Here is a 22,145-nt window from a genome sequence, read left to right on the forward strand (position 1 = left end):
GTGAAATGTGTTAAATATTTAATCGATTTGCTCATTTATGTGGTTCACCAAACGCATTACAATTTTACTTTGAATGCGTACAGTCTCTGTTTCCGGTTTGCATCGCGTTTGTGTTTAAACTTTGACGTACAGGGGACAAGCGGGTGCTTCTATGCCCTGAATTATATTGTACGTTTTTGTCAAAATCCTATACGATTTCTATTATAATATTTCCAAAGCATTGTTCCTGATGATTTTTTTTTCAAGTTGCACATCATTTTTTTGTTAACGTTTTGTATGTATCTAAATGTTAATTTCGAAAAAAATAAATGTGTTGCTGACTTGAAGTGACTTCATTCTTTTTTCTTTCTTTTTTTTTGTTTTTTACTTCATTCTTAACCCAGTGTGGGGTTTCTGAGATTCAACCCAGGTCTAATAGCTCAAGATATGCTTTTATTTTGAAGAATGTAGACCGGAAAAAAGTGAAGCTGTTGCTGTTGTCGAGCGGAAGCAGCATGTTGTTACCTCGTGTGTGACAGGTTGGTCTTAATACATTTAGCAAACATAATACAACTTAGTCTTAAAAGGTTTTTGTGTTCAGACGGTGGGCTTGATGCATAAATACATATTTATATGGGTTAGCAGTTAAATATAAAAGCGTGTCAGCGGCTAACGCTTCGTGGCTTTGCACGCGAAACCAACTTTTAGTCATTTAAAGCTAGCGTTAGCCAGCTAACTGAAAGCTTTATTTCCCGAGAAGTAACAATAAAGGTCTTTGCTTACAGTGGTTAGGCACACAGACATTCATGCTAATTTAATGCCACTCACTATTTAAAAGACGTTTAAATAGTATAATGCTTCGTCACATATGTCTCCATCCAGGTGAGCTGCAGTGCTTGATATTGATTGTCACAGACACAAGTATATCCGTGTCTATTGAAGATTGGGCCTCATATTAAAATATGTCCTGCGAAGAAGATGGACCTTCAGAGCAGGGCCCCAATTCCGTGGGACCATGCACCTCTTCTTCCTCAGAGACGGATGCCAAAAGTGGAGACGTGATTACTGTGACCATCGGGGCGACTGTGCCCACAGGTTTTGAACACACTGCTGCAGAGGAGGTCAAGGAGAAAATTGGGGTGGAGGCACGAATTAGCAAAGATCGCGGTCGCATATACTTTCCTATAACTACTGACAAGCTTTTCCAGGTAAAAATGTTGCCATGTTGGGTTTTTATGTCTGCTTTTTTCAAGCTTACCAATATAAAATCATTGTGTCTGATTAACTTGGCGTTCCCTGCTGTAGGTTCATCTTCTGAGGTCTGTAGACAACCTGTTTGTTGTCGTTGAGGAATATGATCATTACCAGTTTAAACAATCCAAGGTAAACCAGGCCCGTCTTTATTCTCGATGCTGATGTTAGGTGCATGTCATTGTCAGGATAACAAACACACTGGCTTCTACAGGAGGAGACATTGATGGAGCTGCAGCAGCTCGCCTCCAAACTCCCCTGGACTAATGCCCTTGAGGTTTGGAAACTAAATGGAACACTTAAAAAGAAGAAAGGCCACCGAAAAGGAGGCAGCACCACCAAAGTGAAACCTAGCAGGAACACAGCTGATGTAGCTGCTGCTGACACTGAGCAGCAGCTACATCAGGTGGTGTCTGCTGCTGAAAGCCATTTGGAGGCGGATAGCGCAGCTGACGCTGAGCCCTGCGAACAGGACTCGCAAGAGGCAGCGCCTGAGGCCAGAGTCATCAAGTTTCGCGTGACATGTAACAGGGCCGGTGACAAACACAGCTTTTCCTCTAATGAGGCAGCTCGAGACTTTGGGGGAGCTGTGCAAGAATTCTTCCAGTGGAAAGCAGACATGACAAAGTTTGACATAGAGGTAGGCACGCTTCAGCATTGATAGATGCAAAGTAAACACCATCACATTATATCACACAAAAAAAGAGTGAATATTGCGAGGCATATTAGGGAGTAACAAAGTAATTAACACTTTCCATTAAGGTAAAGTGTTTATATCATGTGACAAGATGAGAAAAATGCTTTAGCACCTTAAAGATTAAAATATTGGAGATGGTGTGTACATTTTGCAAATCAGTGTTCAATCCCCCCCCACACACCACCACCAAGAAAAACACCTGTCACACTGTGGTGAAAATCACATCTATTAATCTACTACTTTATTACACTCTCCACCACCTCTTGCCAGCTTTTTAGTTTGCTTTTATTTATATCAAACATTCTACTAACTGTTATTTTCAATTTTTAACGACCTGCAGATCTGTTTCTCTTAATTTAGTCCATATGACAAAGTAAAACATGTCAGTTACAGAACTTTGCAATTAATTAATTTTAATCCGTTAAATAATTTCAGCACACTCACAATGATATAATATAACATATAAAAGTGCTCCAGGACACATTAGTAATCTTTCTCTCCTTATAGGTCTTACTCAACATACACAATGAGGAGATGGTGATTGGTATTGCACTAACTGAAGAGAGCCTTCATAGGAGAAACATCAGTCACTTTGGACCCACCACCCTGCGGTCCACTTTGTGCTACGGCATGCTGAGGTAAGTCTTCTAACAACAATTGCACTGTTTGAGTCCAAGAGTTGATGGGATGTGATTTCCAATAATTTATGTCACATAATGTTTTCTTGACATACTTGCTTTGAAGTGGACATGAAACACTACATGTACAAAGGCTAATTTACACCATGATGGCCTACTCTTAAAAACAAAAAACAAAAAAAAAACCTCATAGTTTTAACTCTGTCTGTGAAGCTGGACTTAATACATAAATGTTTAAAAGTTTTTGGAGCATGTTAAGCACCGTCTTGTGCCAGGACAGAACATGATGTCACTGGGTTTTTTGGTTGGTTGTTTGCTGCTAATAAGCTTTCATTAGTTTATGTTTGCTAACTTTTGACAGAACTGACAACTCAGTGGAAACTCGTAAGGACACTAAAACTAAAAAGCAGTTTAAGAGGGTCAGTTGTGTCCTGCCCCTGGCTGCAACAGTGAGTTTTACGTTAGGATATTCTGTCCACTTTTACTCTGTCTTAGCAGTAAAAGGCTCTACTAGCTCAAATGAAAATCCACCTGTCAGCCATAATGTTCGGGTTTGTAGAGAAAAGCCCATTTCAGTGAGTTGCACTGGTGGTTCACCGGACCAACAAGTTGGAGTCAAACAGTGTTCGCTGTCCACAAGATGTTATCAGCACCATTTTATGCAATAAAATAGTCTTTCTTTTCCCAGGCACTCCCAAACAGCTTAGAACATAAGCAGCTACTACATCTGCATCACACCACAGACATAACTAAGCTTCTTATTGAAGCATGATTAGGAATCCTGATATCTATTAGCCTGTTTATAGAAGTCTCCTTCACATAGAGTTGGACTTCACTTTTTCTTACTTCTAGTATGATGACAGTGACAATAGTGTGAGATAAGAATTTCTAAAAAAAAATGAAACCACATTAACCTGTTTTTCCTGCCAAGATGCTGATAACAAACCTAGTTATGTTTGCCAATGGACTGAGAACTCGAAAGTGCTTTTGTGCAACGTGCCTCATTCACCTGATCAAGTACTTGATTTACTTTTTCTTTCATAAGTGCTTTTTGTGTAACATTCACACTGTGATGATCGCTCTGATGGAGCAAATTGGGGTTGAGTATCTTGCCCAAAGATATTTGGCATGTACACTGTAGCAGCCAGGAATCGAACCACAAACCTTCGGATTAGTAGATGACCTGCTCTACCTCTACCTGAGCTGAGGTGGTGCGATGTTCATGTAGTAAACTGTTTGGGTGTGACTGATTTATTGCATATAATCAGTCTGATCACATCTTACAGACAGCAGCAGATTCTCTGGTAGAACCATTTATTGCTACAGAGACAGAGTGAACGTTGACAGAATATCCTTTTTTTGTCTCATTGTTTTCCAGTTAATTATCAGTTCTGTCACTAGTTAGCTAAAATAAACTAATGTAGGTCTGTTGGCAGCAACTGACCAACCAACCAATGACCCTAGTGATGTCAAGTTCTGTACTGGCACAAGATGGCGCTGCACATTGTCTAAAAGCTTTAACTTTTAAACTCTTGTTTTTTAAATCCAGCTTCACGGATAGACTTTGTTCGTTTTGTTGTTGTTAACCTGTCAGGCAACCAGAATTATGATCTGAATGCTCTGTTGTGCCAAGCACACCTGCTCTTCCAAGACGAGCTGTATACATTCTGTCTGTCTGTTGTTCATGTTTTTATTTTGCTTGCTTGTTTATTCACTTTCCTTATTATTATTTCTATTATCATATTTTTTCTATTTATTTCAACTACGTCAAAACTGAGAGATGGGAAAAATGTTTAGTCTGTTTGCCTGCAGCCTTTTAATTTCTTTATTTTGCAGATGTGTAGTAAACAGTGGTGCACGTTCACTGTTTGGCATAGTGTCCGATTCCAGTTTCATAGATATGACTGAGGCTCCAAAATCTTTCTGTTAAAAAGTGATGATTGTTGTGTTGATACTAATGAGGTTAGTGAAGGACTCCGACAGGTGGGTGGTGAGGCAGTCATTCTTGGCACCCTGTTGAAATGCAGGCATGTCCAACCATACTCTATTATACTAAGAGGAATTCCTCTGTGTTGCGATGTGTCTCCTAGTCATACGTCAGCCTTTATTTGAACGTGTAACAAAACACAATGAACTGTCCTTCTAACTCACATTTTCCTTAAAGATAAGAATGAGAGACAATAGATTCTAAATTCTTAAGCCTTTGAAACAGAGACGGTGATATTCACTTGAATATTTGGACTTCTCTTTGCATACATTTACAATTGTGTGGTTTGGACGTCATCAGCATGTTGGTGACTCTTCTATTGCCAGTTAAATAAAGCATGCACACATAACATAATAATATTTGGATAAATGAATTTCAAACTGTGAACATTTACACTTCAAGTTGGGAAAAACTTGTGGTCTGGTGGCTGCTTTCACACATAAAATTATGCACATTTTAATTTCTGTTGTAAGGTTAGGTTATTGATGGTGGTTGCCATCATCGCCTCACAGCAAGATAGTCCTGGTTTTGAAACCACCGGCTACCATCCTCCACGTGGAGTCTTTCTCTCCAGCCCTGTGGTAGATTGGTGACCTGTACAGGGTGTACATCCCCTCCATGACAGCTTTGATCCAGCCCAACCGTGACCCTGAAATGGATGGGGGGGGGGGGGGGGAAGAATTAATAACCACTGATCACTGTATACATAAAATAGGAAGTCTGGCAAAGCAAAATAATCTGCAAATGGCACAGTGGTATGTTATAACAAGAGCTTGTTTGTTCTTATCCCTGTGTTTTAATCCCACATTACCACCATAAAAGCACATTAGCACGTGAAATTCACAGGAATTCCTTCCTAATTTGGGAAAAGGTGAAAATCTGAGAAGCACAGGAATGTAGGGTTAGATTAGTTGTTTTGAAGGTGGGATTACATGAACACTGAACGATTTCTTTAAATATTTATCCATCATTGCTCTCGGTCCCTTTGGAAAGTATCTTGACAGTGTGTATAAAACCTTTATAACACATCACATTTCAACTGTACAAAATAATTTCTGTCAGGTTGTCCCACAGAATCAGAAAACATTGTTTATTGCAAAGCAGTGGAAATTTGTCTTGAACTTTGCTTTCAGTGTATAAAAATAAAACAAATAAGACAGCACACAGCAAGATTAAAACATCGGTTTGAAAAGGAAAATTTATAAAATTCCATTATGAGCTGTTAATAATATTATTAGCAGTTAAGATGAATGATTTCTTGGCCGTTTGGGTCCTGGATGCAGGGACCCTGTAGCAGCAGGCTGATGGAAGGAGTTAAATGAGTAGTTGTATGTGCTGACTTTATGTCTGACTGCTGAGTTGGAGCATCTGAAGCGTGTAATATTGTTACAAAAGAAGCATATGAGAGGTAAATGTGATATAAGATGAAATGCTTATGAAATACGTTGTTCGTTTCCTTGTCTGTTGACAGGCTGTGTAAACCTCAGGCATCCGATGTAATACTTGACCCTATGTGTGGGACTGGAGCTATACCACTGGAGGTGAGACGCAGCTTATCGTGACCCTGATAATGACCTTCAACTACATCAGTTTTTATAAGAAAGAGTAGATAATTTTGCACTACATAGTGAAAAGTGTACAAGTCAGTGCTTCCACACAGTTAGATCAATTCTCGTGGGTACCCATAAAAGAACTGACTTGATTAAGAAACTATAGATTGCACACTTCAAATATTGTTTTTGTTTTCTGAGTCAAGTGATTTGAGCCTGCAGCAGTCTGTAACTTATCTCTTGTATATTGCCATCCAAGCACCACATTCTGCAACCTTGCTATTACTGCGATATTGATCACACAACCTGGATACTGCTAAAGGTGGAGATTAACAAATATGTCTTCCGGAGACTCTGCGGAAGGCAGAATTATTCAGCGATAGCCTCAAGATCCAAATAACAATAAACCACAGGCCACTAATTGTGTATTGCTTTTCTTCTCTTCAGGGTGCAATTGAATTCAGCAGTTCATTCTACATTGCTGGCGACAACAATGACATGGCAGTTAACCGCACAGTCAACAATATATGTCACATCCAGAAACGCAGGGCCGACAAGGGCAGGTGAGAGTGAACACAGAGAGAATGAGACTGAACACAGTACATGTGGTTGATGATCCCCATAATGATGTAATCTCTCTGGCTTCAAACAGAATATCTGGATTGCCTATTGACACAGTGCAGTGGGATCTGTGCAGCTTACCAATAAGGACCAGCTCTGTTGATATTATCATCACTGATATGCCATTTGGCAAGAGGTACCATAACCATCAACACTAGAAGATTTGTTTCCTGTATCTAGATTTTGAATGCTATAAGTGTATGTGTGGGTTTTTTTTAATGCCTTTGCTGTTCAACACTTAGAATTAGATTGAAATCAGAAATTTAGATCACAGTATAACAAAAATGCACATGGAAGATGAGGCATTAAACCCACTTTAAAGCAACGCACTAAAGTAGCTGTGTGATGGTGGTTTTTTCCTGTTTTCTTAAAAGGATGGGCTCCAAGAAGAAGAACTGGGACCTGTACCCCTTATGTCTCAGGGAAATGGCTCGTGTGTGCAGACCAGGTTCGGGAAAGGCTGTCCTCTTAACCCAGGACAAGAAGTGCTTTGCCAAGGTAGCCATGTTAATGTTGCAGATAATGCATATTTGGGTATATATTCTCATGAAAGTTTCCAAGGAAGTTGAAATCAGTACAGGAGAAAGACAAAAAAAAATCCACAGTGCCACAAGTTTTATCTTGCTTTGAACTTTCCAGTAATTCATGTCAGATGATGTTTCCACATCATATTTCCTTAAATCTTGATACAGACCTTGGTTGCTTGCTTTAACCTGCTGAATTTACTTGGAAAAAAGTCATTCAGAATGTCTTTAATTTGCATTTTGTGATGTTCCTGCTAACTAGGCTTTTATTTTTTCATTTTTCAATGGTACGGCTATTACAGTCATTTGTGTAAATCACCCCGACACAGAAGTGGCAGACACACCAGCTTAACAAATCACTGTTGTACCTATTTGCTGAATGTAGCTCAGGATCAGTTGCACCCTGAGCAACCTCTGATGCTTTGTCTCTGACGTCGGGCAGGCATGCGTTCGTAGTACTGTAGAACAATACACATAAGTCACATGCTCCACCTGAGGAAGGTTGTCCTGCGTTGCATCTACACCCATTTATTATTTATTGTTTTGCAGTGAGTTTGAGATGGAGGTGTGTCGAGGTTTAGCCAATACGTGGGGTGTTTGTAAATATGTAAGTTGTCGCCATGGTGCAGTTTTAAAATTGATGCTGTCAGATTTTACGCCTTTTCTGTTTTGAAGTTCCCAGCTAGTTGCGCAAGCCTCACAAACTAACCAGAGCCTCTTTTAATCCCATTTTCTTATTGTATTACTTGCTGTCAGATTTCTGAAAGTAAGACAGTACTTGATATTTCTGGTAAAGAGAAGGCCACATTATATTCTGAGTTTGTAAAAATAAGAGGATAAATATTGTACCAAAAACATCATCAACAGGAAATAATCCCCTAAACCTTAACACATTAAACAGTGTATGAGAAAGTATGTTCAAACCTGAGGCCACAGCCCACACTGAAACCACAAAGTTACATGTGTGTTTTAGTATGTCCGGTGATGAAATGTGTTATTTTTATTTCATAGTAAAACTCTGTGCGGAAGAGATTTTGAGCCCAGTCTGGTTGGAGAAATATGTTCAGTTTATCCAGGACTGCTTCAGTTACATTGACTTTTACTTCTTTAATAATATCTCTGATCTGCATAAACTTTACATTTGTCCCAATTATAAATCATGAGTCTCCAAAGCTGTCAGAAATTATCCCAAATATCTTCTTTATGTATGTTGATGTAGATCAATAGGAGGAATTACAGGAACAAGTTAAAAATGAGTAAAAACTTGCTAAACGTAGCTACAAGGACAGTCAGGGAATATGCTCAGTACCAGGTATTTGCTCTGTGTGGAAGGGCGTAAAGTCCCTGATGGGGATGCAGTGCAGTGATCGTGGCCTAATTTGTTGGCTGATGGATTTTTTTTTTTAACTGAACTATCACAGTGGGTGAAGGTTAATGGCATTTTAACACGTTCTTGCTTCACTATGTTGCCCTAGGGGTGCATCCTCACCATTTTTTCTTATACACTCAACACATTGATTGATTGATTGATTGGTAATTTATTTCAACATGTGAACAATATACAAGTACATTTAGAAAAGAAATGAGAGAAAAAAAATATACTATACAAATTACATACAAAAAAACATTCTGATTAATTTACATGTTGAAAGGGAGTGGGAAGAAGTATACACTTATTTAATCCCACCCCTGTCCCATAAATTATCAGTGAATATTTAGTCAAAGCCAAAATGTGATGATTCATTATTGTCATTAGGTTTCCTTTTGACTCCGCCTCCTCAGTAGTCATGAGCCTGATCATGAGCCCACAGTGTGCAAGTCGTACTGCTTGGAATGTGTAAAAGAAAAAAAAGATTAAAATGTGATGACAGATTTTAGGAAGAATTCAGCTGTTATCTCCCTTTTGCTGAGACTTTGTTTAGCAACACTGCTATCTTTGTGTGTGTGTGTGTGTGTGTGTGTGTGTGTGTGTGTGTGTGTGTGTGTGTGTGTGTGTGTGTGTGTGTGTGTGTGTGTGTGTGTGTGTGTGTGTGTGTGTGACCCCAACAGAGCATGCACTTGTGTTTTCAGCAGCTTATTAAAATATTTTAGTCTAAAGCTAAAGTGGTGGACTGACTGATCATTATTATAGACCCACACTCAGGGATGGGAATTGATAAGAGTTTAGCGCTTCTGCTTCCCTTGTCGATATCACTCTATATGGATTCTCTCTCTGATTCCTATTCATTTCTCATTGGCTCCACTTGAGAGTCACCACCATCACTAAGCAGCTTATCAAAGACATTACATTTGTGCAAATTAATTGCATGCTGTGGGTCAGATGTTTGTTCATGTTGGAGGTATTTCCCCTCTTTTCTGTGATCAGCGTTGGGGTCATTAAATGGTAAATGGCCTGTATTTGTATAGCGCTTTACTCAGTCCCTAAGGACCCCAAAGCGCTTTACACTACATTCAGTCATTCACCCATTCACACATTCACACACTGGTGATGGCAAGCTACATTGTAGCCACAGCTGCCCTGGGGCAGAGGCGACAGAGGCGAGGCTGCCGGACACTGGCGCCACCGGGCCCTCTGACCACCACCAGTAGGTGGTGTTGCCCAAGGACACAACAACTGAGACTGTTGGAGCCGGGGCTCGAACCAGCAACCTTCTGATTACAAGACGAACTGCCGACTCTTGAGCCACAATCTCCCTGTCAAATAAGTAATTATTTCAAATATTATACACAACGCTTTCTTAAAAGTAATGCAGTACGGTACTTAATTATTCCCAAAGGGAGAGGAATTAGTAATACTACTCATTATATTATTTTCACTTTTCTTTATAAAATGACCTGAAACGCATCGTCTCATAATTACCATTTAACAGTATAAACCTGAGTCCCACACACCAACACAAATCTTCAAAGCGATCGCCACGGAGATTCTACTTTAGAAACGTGAACAAGTAGAAATGAAGGCTTCAGCCTGACTGCTCATCGCTACTTTTCTTGAACTTTAGGGTCTGGCTGCTGGGCTGGGGTCAGCATTCACTCATCTTTAACATCACTCTGGGTTCTTGGCTAGCTTAGCGTTTGCGTGCTCACAAAGAGCCAAAGTTTGCAGCACAATGCAGATGGCCTTTTTTTGTCTAAAATGCTGTCGACCTTTTAAGATAAAGTATTATCCACACTGTATCCATATCCACCACTATTTTCCTCCTCCGGCACATGACCGGGATGAATAGGCAGTCAGAATTCCAAGGAACTAAATTACTGGGAACCGGTTCTCGCTTCCTGCACTGCTGACATGCCCTGAAAAAGTTGAATGCAGCGGGGAGAAGGTGTCGGATTTACATTGTAGGGTTGAGTTAAAACAGATGATTTTGCAATGTTTATGTATTGTGTTAACAAATCAACATTGTATGTAACAATAGATTGTTGTTAGTTGTACAGTGTAGTTTAAAAAAATCCTCCTCTCCTAAAATATCACATTTTCAAACCAAGCAGTACTGCAGTGAACTTTTTTTTAACCTAAAAAGGTTTGAAGGGTAACAGGAATTAACCTTTCTAACGCAGTGAATAAAATAGTGTGTGGTAAGTTCCCAGCTTTACTCAATCATAAATGATTAATGCCACCAAACTGGAAAAAGCCAGTTCTGCTTGTTTGTTTCACCACTGCTATCCTTTAGCTGTTTAAAAAAAGGCTCATGTTTTATATGTTTACGCTGCTCTTCAAGTTTAAAGTATTTATGGTCGTTCTACTTAATGAATGATTTTTCCGGTTGAATTTGTCTTGAATTGATGTCTAAATAATCCCTCAGATGTTTAAGTAATGTGGGTTTAACTTTGCTCCGTCACGATAAAAAAAACCCACTTTCATTCACTGTTTGTCTATAATTTACATAAAACAAATGTCTAATTTGTTAGTTTGCCTTCATGGGATTTATGTCGTCTCCAGGCTATATCGAGGATGGGAGGGCTGTGGAGGAAGCTGCACACTGTTTGGGTCAATGTCGGGGGTTTACATGCTGGCGTTTACCTCCTCAAGCGGACCGGGGCGGTGTTTGGCCAAACTCCTGAAGATGTCCATGAGTCACGAGGAATGTGTAACACGCAGGGGGATGAAAAGGAAGACAAGGAGCTCTCCTAAGTGACACCCAGCATTTCAGTTGTGAATTTAAATTGAGCCCAGGTTAAAATGATTTTATTTATATTTAGCAATTGAATACATTTTTTTTTAAACAAGTTCTCCGCTCAAGCATGCCAAGCAATTTTACTTTGTAATTCACCAAGAAGCTGTCATGATCTGCAAGTTTGATGGTTTTTACACTGTTTTCCTAAAGGTTGTTCACCTGTCATATTACTGTTCAGAATCCTGCTGAAGGTTGAGGCTGTACCCCTCAAATTAAATGTGTCCACTAATAAAGGCTCACTCATATTATCACTTGATTTAGTCATTCTTCACACCATTTGCACCAGTTGTCTCAGTCCACTCTTATCCCAAACACAGGACAGGAAAATGTTTTTTACCCCTCAGCTGTAAAAGGCTGATTGCTGTCACTTCACCGATGAGGTGGGTGTTGTGGAAACCTACGTTTGTGAATTTGGGAACAAGGCAACAGGATTTGTAAATTGATACCATAAGTATATCTTATGCGTTTGAATCTCAGTGACCTTGACCTCAAGGTCAAAGTCAGGTCACGTTTCCTGGAAATGTTTTGAATGCATTAATTATAAAAGGAAGTCACCTAGGGTTTTCAAGTTGTTATGGTAAGTGCACCTAGTAAGCGCTCTCGATTGGGGTGTTCACCTTCCTTTCTTTATCTTTCACAGTCAACGTGCTGACCTGAGCACAACACAAGAAGAGACATGATGAAACATTACTTAAAGAAAACAACTGCATGCGTGAGTGACTCAAGGAGAGTTACAGCATTCAGCTACAGTCTGGTTCTTGCTGGCAGATTTCTGTTAACCTCCAAAGAAGTGTGTCAGACTCCAAGAAGCAGGAACTACACACACTCAAGGGATATTCCCGAGGAGGAAAAACAAACCAAGAAAAATGTTTTCAGTTCTTATGTGAACCTTAATTTAAAAAAAGAAGAAGTGAGCCTTAATGGAAACGTCACTTTCAGTGTTAAATTTCATGTGGGCCAAACAGGTTTTGGCACCTGATATGAAGCACTGCTTGCCACTTTTTCCACCTTCCCACACCTCTTACATTTTTCTTTCCATAAGTGAATAAGAAACAAAGCTTGTTCAGGCTTTTAGGGTCACCTTACTTTTTTTTTGTCTTTCTTATTATTTCTTTGGGAGTGTCTGAGAGACGTGCAAAACTTGGTCCTAACGCAAACGAGACGAATGACGTTCGAGTCCCTCGTGTCACTGGGTCACAGTTTAGACAAGAGACTTTTTTTTTTTCTTTTTGTTGTGATGACGCCATCAAATATACAGTGGATAATGGCATGGGAGTTAACAATGACACTGTTATGACTGGGGTTGAGCAACGGGTTGGTATAAATGCAGTGTGAGGTCTCAGGGTGCTCCAGTGACACTCCGAGCGAGCGCAGACGTAACAACGCGAGATGATCTGGACCATCCTCCTGCTCGTCCTACTCATTTTTATTCTAACAAACAGATGGAGGTAAGTAACTCATTCATCCACATGTTTTGTTTATAAATGAATGACGTGCTGTTGTGAAGTCGTGTTTTCTTTAATATCTGAATTTTAACGCGCAATCCCCGTGAAGTGTTAATAAAACCCGGCTTGAATTATTGGGGATTGACCAGGAGCGAATCTGTTTCTTAGTGGGGCTTTTCCCTGCTCCGGTTTGAGGAATGCTGTTAAGCTGTGTGCTTAAACAACTCCGAGCGTCACACCTCACGGGCTTTTGTTTTGCTTTGGTGAATTACGAGCGACAAAATCTATGATGTAGTTGTGACTTTTCAGCTAATTCCAGTTAATGCTATTTGTGCTTTTCCCCTCCATAGTAGGCTACATTCATGAGCTAAAGATCAGTTTTCGCTACAAATTCAAACGGATGTGGAAGACTAAATAAAAAAGAAAATGATGATAATAAAAAAGATTCCAGTTCACTTTGCTGTGAGGAGGAAATGAGTCAGATATAACTGTTGCAACATGCTTTTGTAAACATTAGATTGAATGCACAATTTCGTTTATTTTATTTCCTTTAGATGCAAGGGGGAACCACCTTTAGACAAAGGAGCTATCCCGTGGTTAGGTCATGCACTTGAATTTGGAAAAGATGCATCCAAGTTCATAAATCGCATGAAGATGAAGCATGGTGACGTTTTCACTGTGAGTTATATTATATGCATTTACATATTCAAGTTTAGATGCATAAGGAGCTGTGATTTTATCCTGATATAAAACGAAAATTTCATAGTTTTGTTTGTTTGTTTTAAATATACTTTTAAGTAATTTTCCATGTAGCGGGATCTTTTTACGTTGGAGTCATTCAGAGCACTTAAGGAGCACTGCCATCTGTTCAGTGCATTTTCTAAAGCATATACAGATGTTTTAAGATCCTTTACTCAGTGTCCGCTTTTGGCGCTCCAGGTGCGAGTTGCTGGCCGCTATGTGACGATGCTCCTGGATCCACACTCCTACGACACAGTCCTGGGTGACTCCGATTCCCTGGACTTCACACGTTACGCGCAGGTGCTGATGGACAGGATCTTCAGACTGCGCCTCCCGTATAGCCAGCAGGCTAAATCAAACGAAATCATGAAAAGGTACTGAAGCAATAACAAAAACCACTTTCTTTAAATTTTCAATTTCATTTTTATGTTATTTGGGAAGTGAGAATCTTCTTGGAAATTCACTGGTTAAGGTTTTATAAGTACTAACACTGAGGATATTCCTGTAGAGCAACAGCACATACTTGGAAATCTATTTTAGGTCTTAGTTTGTTATTGTGCAGAACTAACCGGCATGCACATTTTTTCATTGAAGGGTGGAGAAAATCTTTCAGCGTCATAGGTGGATAATGTTTGCTACAACGATGTTTTTAACAATCAATTATTGTCAGCTGATTTGCAAGACTAACCCTCAGCAGAATGGCGTTTAACCTTTTCTTTAATGGTTTATGTCTACAGGCACTTTGTGGGAATGAACTTGGCCACTCTTAACAGCGCCATGAGCAGAAACCTGCGAGCCTTGATGAAAGCAAAGACGACCCAGAACCAGAAAGACTGGAAAGAGGAGGGACTATTTAATTTCTCTTACAGCTTGTTATTTAGGTATGAAAAAGCCTCATCCACCCACACACGCGCACTAATGCTGTTAACTATGTCAAAAGAAGAATGTCAAAAGCTTCCGACCAAACAGTTTACACACCGATCCATCCTGTGGTCATCTGTTTGTAAACCCAGCAACAAAAATGTAGGATGACCACGCTGTGTCATAAAAATGCGTGTGGGTCACTTTTCCGGTTGAACATTTTTGGCTGATGTGAGTCAAAGGTTGTTTTAAAAGTGAAAGCTATGGGGATCTTTACTGTGTCATGGGGACTAAATGGAAAAGTACCATTTATAACTGTGTCATGTGCTGGTTATCTTCTCATCGCCCACACACTCACACGTTTTGTGTTTCTTCTTTCCGTGCAGGGCGGGGTACCTGACGCTGTTTGGAGGAAAGCAGAACAACAACCCCATAGACCCTTTGAGTGTCTACGAGGAGTACAAGAAGTTTGATGGTCTTCTAGTCAAAATGGCAAGGGGCACTCTCAGGCAAGGTAAAGAGATGAACTTCAAAATCAAAGGAGCACTTTTAGTTGATTGGCTGTAGAGGTGCCAGCCTTCCCGTAAGCATAATTAGATGACACTGCAGTAATCTTGCCACTCAAAAATAATTACAAACATTGTTGTAAGCTGTTTCATCTAGGAACTATTTACTGTTTACTGAGCTACACCCACGAGCAAAATAATGGTCCTTTAGTCAAGAGGGAAGCTGTAAATATGTCACAGGTAGACGTACGCTTCCTTCCACAGGCTGTAGTTCTGTAAACATAGCTCCCGCATGTGACTGCTTGCACCAAAGTTTGTGGATTTTGCTTTGGAGTAATTGAGTCATGATTGTGAGATTTTTAAATAAACCTTTATGGCATATTGGGCACCACAAGATGAGTGCTATTTAGTTCCATTATATTCAAGAGAAGGTGCACATCTCAAAATGAAACCTGGATGAAAATCTTCCAGATGGATAAAGATCATTACTGGAGAAAAAAAACATGTAAATTTAGTTTTGGGTAGAGTTTTGTGGTTAACTTTTACTAAATGAACACCAAAAGAAGCATGAAGTCGTGAGTCAGATGAGAGTGTTACTTGACGTCACAGTTTACATCATGTCTCGGTTAATGTGGTTTGACATCACCACTGACTGCTCCCATAGATTTGTTTTGTGGTTACCATGGTGGGGATTGCTTACTCACGTGCTTACATAGTGTCTAGGAGTTTGTGTTTCTAAAGACTTCGTCATCACATATGCTGCGATGTCACTCCGCTGATAACTTACTTCATTATCACAACACAGAGCCTGTCGCCTCAGGACTTGGCCCGCGTTATTGTGTACAATTCCATCCGTTCCACCCATTACAAAAATAGCAGAAGCAGCCAGTTAAAATATTAGTGCGTACTTTTGTGCACGTATGCAATAGCATATTTTTGTCTGGCATCTTGCCCAGTGACATTTACTGTGACCTCGTCTGTGACCTGGTTCATTCACTCACTTAATGATGTTTATATGTGTGTAACAGAGGAGAAGAAGACAGCTCAGAGTGTTCAAAACAAACTCTGGGAGCTTCTGGCTCCAGCAGGTCTGACTGACGATTCGGGGTCCAGCCCTTGGTTGCATGCCTACAGGCAGTTTCTGCAGGAAGATGGAACCGATGCAGAGATGCAGAACAGGGCTATACTGATGCAACTCTGGGCCACACAGGTGAGTGAGACAACCTAGAAATGTTGACCTGTTTGTACAAACGAGGGCTTTTTTGGTGATTACACTAGAGCTCACTCAAAATTAATTAATTGTGCCCTTTGTGTCCAAAAAACTTTATTTGGGCGGGACTGAAATACTCTTCTTTGGCACATGAGGGTGCTGTTCACTACAGATTACAAGGATTAAGCACTATGAGACAGATAATGGTACAGAAGCTGAGTGCACTTTTCAGTGCTGTCGCAGTATTAGATATGACTGATTAACTGCTGAGGTTAGTTTTATTCAAGAGTCAGTATGAAAATAATTAGTGCATGTGTTTGTTATCAAGTAGCATGTACATATAAAAAAATAAATTTTCATATTTTTTAAAACAAAAAGTAAAGCTGGGCTAGTGAGCTGATCTTAACTCCTTGAAGCTGGACTTTGACTCAGAGTCTTTCTCACAGCCCCGCTGGAGAGTTTATTTCATGACAGATTTATCATATATGTGTTTTGGCCTATACAATAAGCCATTTGCTGTTTTATGTCAACCTGTTTTGTTTCTGTTTGATTCATAACACCCATGAACACATTTTCAAATGATTCAAAAAAGAAAAATCAAACACATTTGAAAAATGTGGTCAGGATTTGCTCAACAGTTAATGCAGCAACAACAAATGGTATGTTAAGAAGCCAAAACATCTTAACTTTAAACAGTGGCGTAATTTCCAGGGTGGTGTCATTATTCAGACCCAACTAATATACCCCCTCTAAAATTGAATTATATTGCATAAATAAGCTGTTGATTTTCTTTACTCATTTCAGGAATTACCTATACCTATAATACCTATACCATATTCATCTAGGAATTTGCCCAGATTTCTTTCTTTTTCTAGACAGAGATCTTGACACACACACACCCCCACCCCCCACCCCTTTTGTTCAGCACAAAGTCACGCCAATGACTTTAAATATAAAGAAAATATTTGTGTCTGGGAAAGCTCTTCCACACTTAGGACTGTGATACATGGGCCAGATGTGTCCTGGCGACAAATCTTTTTAAAGGATACACAAGTGCTGTCATCAGAGATGCTTATGTTTGGTAAAGTGATCATTAATAGTCTTATTAGTGTATTTCCAATAAACTAACAGCCAATTTTATGATAATTTATTCACTATGTTATGTTTTCCCCCTAAGATAATAGCACCATAGTTTTCTATAAAACTGAATAGCTTCAGTGTCCTGTCCTTGGAAGCAAGCAGATGGCAGGGGACCTCAGGTTTCCAATGGCTTTCCTTTTTAAGTAAACCATTACTGCACTGTGCCTCTGCCAATAGTGAGACAATCCAGAGAGTGGCTCTTCTCATCCCAGACATTCTTATTTTATTATTTTCCAGCAGTGCAAATTCATTACGTTTTTTGTTTTAATGAAACTTATATTTCAATAAAAATAATGGCTTGTTATCACTTCAACAGAAGGTTGTGTAAGTACTCAGGTTGCCGTGTGATGTTTTTATTTGCCGTTACCAAATAACCACCTGCGCTGTCACTATGCAACGCCAGAGTGAGCGACCTTATCATCATCCTCCTCATCTGAGTCTTTGTTTGTTTCCAGGGTAATGTTGGTCCTGCTGCATTCTGGCTGTTGGGCTTCTTGTTGACAAATCCTGAAGCCCTGATGGCAGTAAAGAGGGAGTTTAGCCAGAACACACAGATGGAAACCACCACAGGGACTCCCCTCATGGACAGTCAAGTGAACACCCCAGTGTTTGGTAAGGGCTTTTCTCCAGCCTGTGTAAACAGTAGGTTTATCATAGTGTCAGGAACATAAACAAGATGTTTGAGTTCCTGTCCCCCTCCCTTTACGTAAACTAGCTGCCCCCACAAAAACAAAAGGTTTGAGCAGCAGGTGGATGGGACTGCTGTGTGATGACCATAATGGGGGCATTAGCTCTTGGCGGCATCATATATGTCCAAAAATAGAGAAAAAAAAACAGTCTTAAAGTGTTTAGAGCAGTCTGACCACTTTTGGCTCACATAGACAGATTTGATTATTTAAATGGTAAATGGTCTGTATTTGTATAGCACTTTACTGAATCAATAGCCATGTTTAATATGAGCATGTACCACTGTGCAGCACACAGAAAAAGAAAATAAATAAAAGCCTCATGTGCCTGCCCACTATTAACAAGCGGCCACCACAGTGGACAGAGCCACATATTTGATATACACAGGATTCTCTTCCTGACATGACCCTCTCAGGGATTTGTCTCCTCCCAGTCTTGAGCCTGAGAGCTTTAAGCATTAGGCCCATGTGTTAACCACTAAACCAATGAATGGCACAATAATAGACCCCCTTTAACAGGTGCATCCATCTATTTTCTCTAACTTATTCAATTCAAGGGCAACTAGAGCTTATTTCAGCAGTGAGACGCAGGGTACACCCTGGACAGACCACCAGTTTGTCGCAGGACTAACACAGAGATAAAGACAAAATTTCACACTTGCGCCCATTTTAGAATCACTAGTTAACCTGACATTCATGTCTGTGGACTGTGGGAGGAAGCTGGTATGCCCACAGAGATCCCACAGAGGAAAACAGCAGAGAAAGTAGAACCCAGCAACTTAATGCTGTGAGGCGATGCTGCTAACCATCACACCACAATGGTGTGCTTTTAAGAGCATGACTGCAGTTTGTTAATAGCAAGATGGTAGTAGCAAAAGAAATCATATAAAGTTTAGAAATACTGCAGATACTGACCATTTCTTTAATAATAATAATAATGATAATACATTTTATTTGAAAGCGCCTTTTTCAACCCCCTCTCAGATAGTGCCTTGGAAGAAGCACTGAGACTCACCGCCGGCCCGTTCATTACAAGAGAGGTAGTGCGGGAAAAGACCCTCTGCATGGCCGATGGCCGACGGTACCTGCTGAGAAAAGGAGACAGAGTGTGTTTGTTTCCCTACGTCAGCCCTCAAATGGACCCTGAGATCTACCACGAGCCACAGGTTTGTCTTCCTGTCTTGTTTCCAGTCTCTAATCCATGAAAATCTCCCTGTGCTGCCAACAGGAATAGCAGTAATTATCTTATGGACTCATTGAAGGCAGAGTTAAGTGTAATTAGCACCTGCGGTTGTTTATGTAACATGGAAACAACGCCTACACAAAGCTTACCTTGTGCTACCCAGCGAGAGGTCAAGTCCGGAGCTGTGGGCTACCGAGGGATTAGCAGAGCATGGGAACAGAAAATGAGCTGATGGGTGTGGGAAGGGCATAGCAGGGCATACTTAAGAAATAAATGTCAGACAAATGCCAATGCATTTGAGTGATTATTCTGATAGTACTTGCATCTAATAGCTGCTTTGCAAAAACTGTGTTTCCTTTCCAGAAATACAAGTACGATCGCTTTCTGAGAGAAGACGGATCTGTGAAGAAGGATTTTTATAAAGGAGGGAAGCGGCTGAAATATTACACTATGCCATGGGGTGCAGGGACCAATGGCTGTGTAGGAAAGCAGTTTGCCATCAATACCATCAGACAGTGAGTGCCCTAGATTTATTTTTACTCTACAACTTTAGGGTCGTTGAGAGCCTCAAAACGTTCCACGCTAGAGTTTTACATTTCTGCTCCAATACCCTAATTCTGTGTTTTATCTGTGTTTTTCCTCGACAGGTTTGTTTACATGGTGTTGACTGACTATGATTTGGAGCTTTGTGGCCCAAATGCTCAGATGCCAGAAATAAATACCAGCCGTTATGGATTTGGGATGCTACAACCTGAAGGAGACTTGCCTGTCCGATATAAACCTCGAAATACTCACTAGGAAAATGAGCAAGAACAACAATTATATGCACATTTCAACACAAAAACTTTGTTTATATTGTCTCTATGTCCTTTGTAATTTTATATTTTCTTATTTATGTAATAAAGTTTGCATTTTTCTTTGCTATTTATCAATAAATATAAATAATATTGTAATCCTCTGCTGTCAGTCTTCTTTAGAGAGGGTGTTTTGGATGCCCATTCTACACCTACCATTTTATTTTTCAGTAAAACCTCATAAGACACTGAAAATTGCCTTCATTTAGGGGGAGGAAACAGTAAAAACGTGCGCACTCTTTTTTGTCAGCTGCAGAGACTGAGTGTAATGAAGGGACTGCCTGTACTGTAAACAGAGCCAGTCACACATCTGTCACACTAACACACGCCTGCTGTTTGCGAAGTGAAGTTTGGATTTATACGCTGTTTGGAAAGCAATGATCAGTCACTGGCAGGAGATGATAGGTCACAGATTGTAAAGCACTGTGCAGGTCTTCAAAGGACAACAATCTTGTGTGTTATATCACTTATTGCAAATGGAGGCGTGGCCATCTGCCACATCAGTTTGTGGTGAGGGGAGGAAGAGAGCCAGAGAAAAGTAATAACTAATGATGCAGAGTGGTCTATAAACACATAGCGAGTGAGAAAAGGTGAAGCCCCCAACAGCACATGCCTATTACAGCATAACTAAGGGTGATTCCAGGTCACCTGATCCAACCTAACTATATACTCTGTCAAAAATGAAAGTTTAAAGCCTAATCTGGAAAGCAGAGAGGATGTCTGTGTCTTAAATCCAGACTGGAAAATGTTCCCGCAGACCTCACTGTGATTGTCTTTTAAATGTTAGCCCATTGTGTGAAGATTAATGAGAAACTTTTACAATACATCAGGCCAAGCCGCAAAACCCAGACTGTCAGATTGTCCTCTCCAAGAGTGAGTTAAGTAGCTGGCCAATCTTCCCTGATGTCAAATATTGTATTTTAATATTTAAGAAGCACTTAAGGATCGAAGAGGTACTTACAGCATGTCTCTTATTTATTGTGATGTGAGTGCAGAGTGCAAGTGTCGGCTTTGAATGACAAGTTGCTTGATTAATGCTAACTCCACAGATTGTCTAACCTGCATGAACTTTGTGAAAGGTTATACTTTGTCCAGTTCTGGCCAGACATGTGAGTTTTGTAGCTCTATAACACTCCAGCACGAAGCACTGATGCACTGAGCTATTACTCTCTGCCTGGGCCCGCGAGGGTTAAACTCACACAGCCTGCGCCGCTGGAGGAGCCCGAGTGAAATCAGCCCCTGCAGGATCCCGTTCACAAAGGCGCCGGCCAGCACGCACGCACACTGTCAGCAGGTGGAGGAGACACACCAGGAGCATTCCCGACTAACTCTCAGGAGCTCTACTTGTTGATTCGCTTCCGGAGCGGTGCACAGGGCAGACTGGACGTGTTGATTCCTGCAAAAAGCACTTATAGTTTTCAACATGTCGGTACGCGGCTCATGATGCCTCCATCAGCTCCCAAAAGAGAGCCGAAGAGCCGGAGAGCAGTAACAAGTTTGAACGCGTTTAGTCTCGAAATGTTGCTGATGCCGCTCCTTGAGGTGAATCGGGATATAAAGAAGACAGGTATGCGTTACGTTTATTTCTTTGTCGTGTGCGATCCTGTTTTAGTTTGTGGTTTAAGTCTTATAAGCTTTGTGATTTTGTAGCGGAGTTCGAGATGCTGTGTCCTGTTCGTTTGGCGTAGCTGGCCATCGTTACAACATGCGCGAGTTCCACTTTCAGCTCATGTGGGTTACTTTAAAATATATATATGTAAATGCAGTTTTGCTGAATGAGTCAGTAGGCATGTTTGACTAAAGGGATAAAAAAACAACAACTTTATATCTCAATTATTCCTCTTTTGATAATAACTTGTCGTTATGTAAACCCCGGAAAACCCTGCACTACTGTGAGGACAGTCCACAGAATGGTCTTAGAGGATGATACAGTGTGTTATGAGCCCTTAATCAAAGTTGATAATCGGCATTAGCCCAGCTTAATATCACTCCAGAGAACAGTTCAACAACGTATGCTCATAACAACACCTAACACAAGTGCCTTTGGGCCGAGATTGATAGCTGAGACGTTTCAGCACCGGATTTCGTGGACAGCGA

At 40.4% G+C, this 22,145-nt stretch overlaps 2 protein-coding genes across 2 annotated transcripts; both read left to right on the forward strand.

Annotated features, from left to right (window-relative positions):
- Positions 1–480: 480 nt before the first annotated feature.
- thumpd3 (THUMP domain containing 3) lies at positions 481–11,652 on the forward strand. Its single transcript, XM_085354166.1, has 10 exons — positions 481–518; positions 862–1,187; positions 1,285–1,362; positions 1,445–1,870; positions 2,435–2,565; positions 6,024–6,093; positions 6,550–6,665; positions 6,755–6,859; positions 7,098–7,221; positions 11,188–11,652. Exons 2-10 carry the CDS (start codon positions 942–944, stop codon positions 11,377–11,379), a joined length of 1,488 nt encoding a protein of 495 aa, XP_085210292.1. The 5' UTR covers positions 481–518; positions 862–941; the 3' UTR covers positions 11,380–11,652.
- Positions 11,653–12,811: 1,159 nt separating this feature from the next.
- On the forward strand, positions 12,812–19,992 carry LOC146632206 (prostacyclin synthase-like). The gene is made up of 10 exons (XM_085354167.1): positions 12,812–12,870; positions 13,422–13,545; positions 13,807–13,982; positions 14,346–14,489; positions 14,856–14,983; positions 16,004–16,185; positions 17,781–17,937; positions 18,996–19,177; positions 19,558–19,709; positions 19,842–19,992. Exons 1-10 carry the CDS (start codon positions 12,812–12,814, stop codon positions 19,990–19,992), a joined length of 1,455 nt encoding a protein of 484 aa, XP_085210293.1.
- Positions 19,993–22,145: the final 2,153 nt, after the last annotated feature.

The sequence above is a fragment of the Diplotaxodon limnothrissa genome, linkage group LG5, assembly GCF_057381915.1.
Source record: "Diplotaxodon limnothrissa isolate DT_005_m linkage group LG5, D_limnothrissa_male_GT1.1, whole genome shotgun sequence".
Classification (NCBI taxonomy): domain Eukaryota; kingdom Metazoa; phylum Chordata; class Actinopteri; order Cichliformes; family Cichlidae; genus Diplotaxodon; species Diplotaxodon limnothrissa.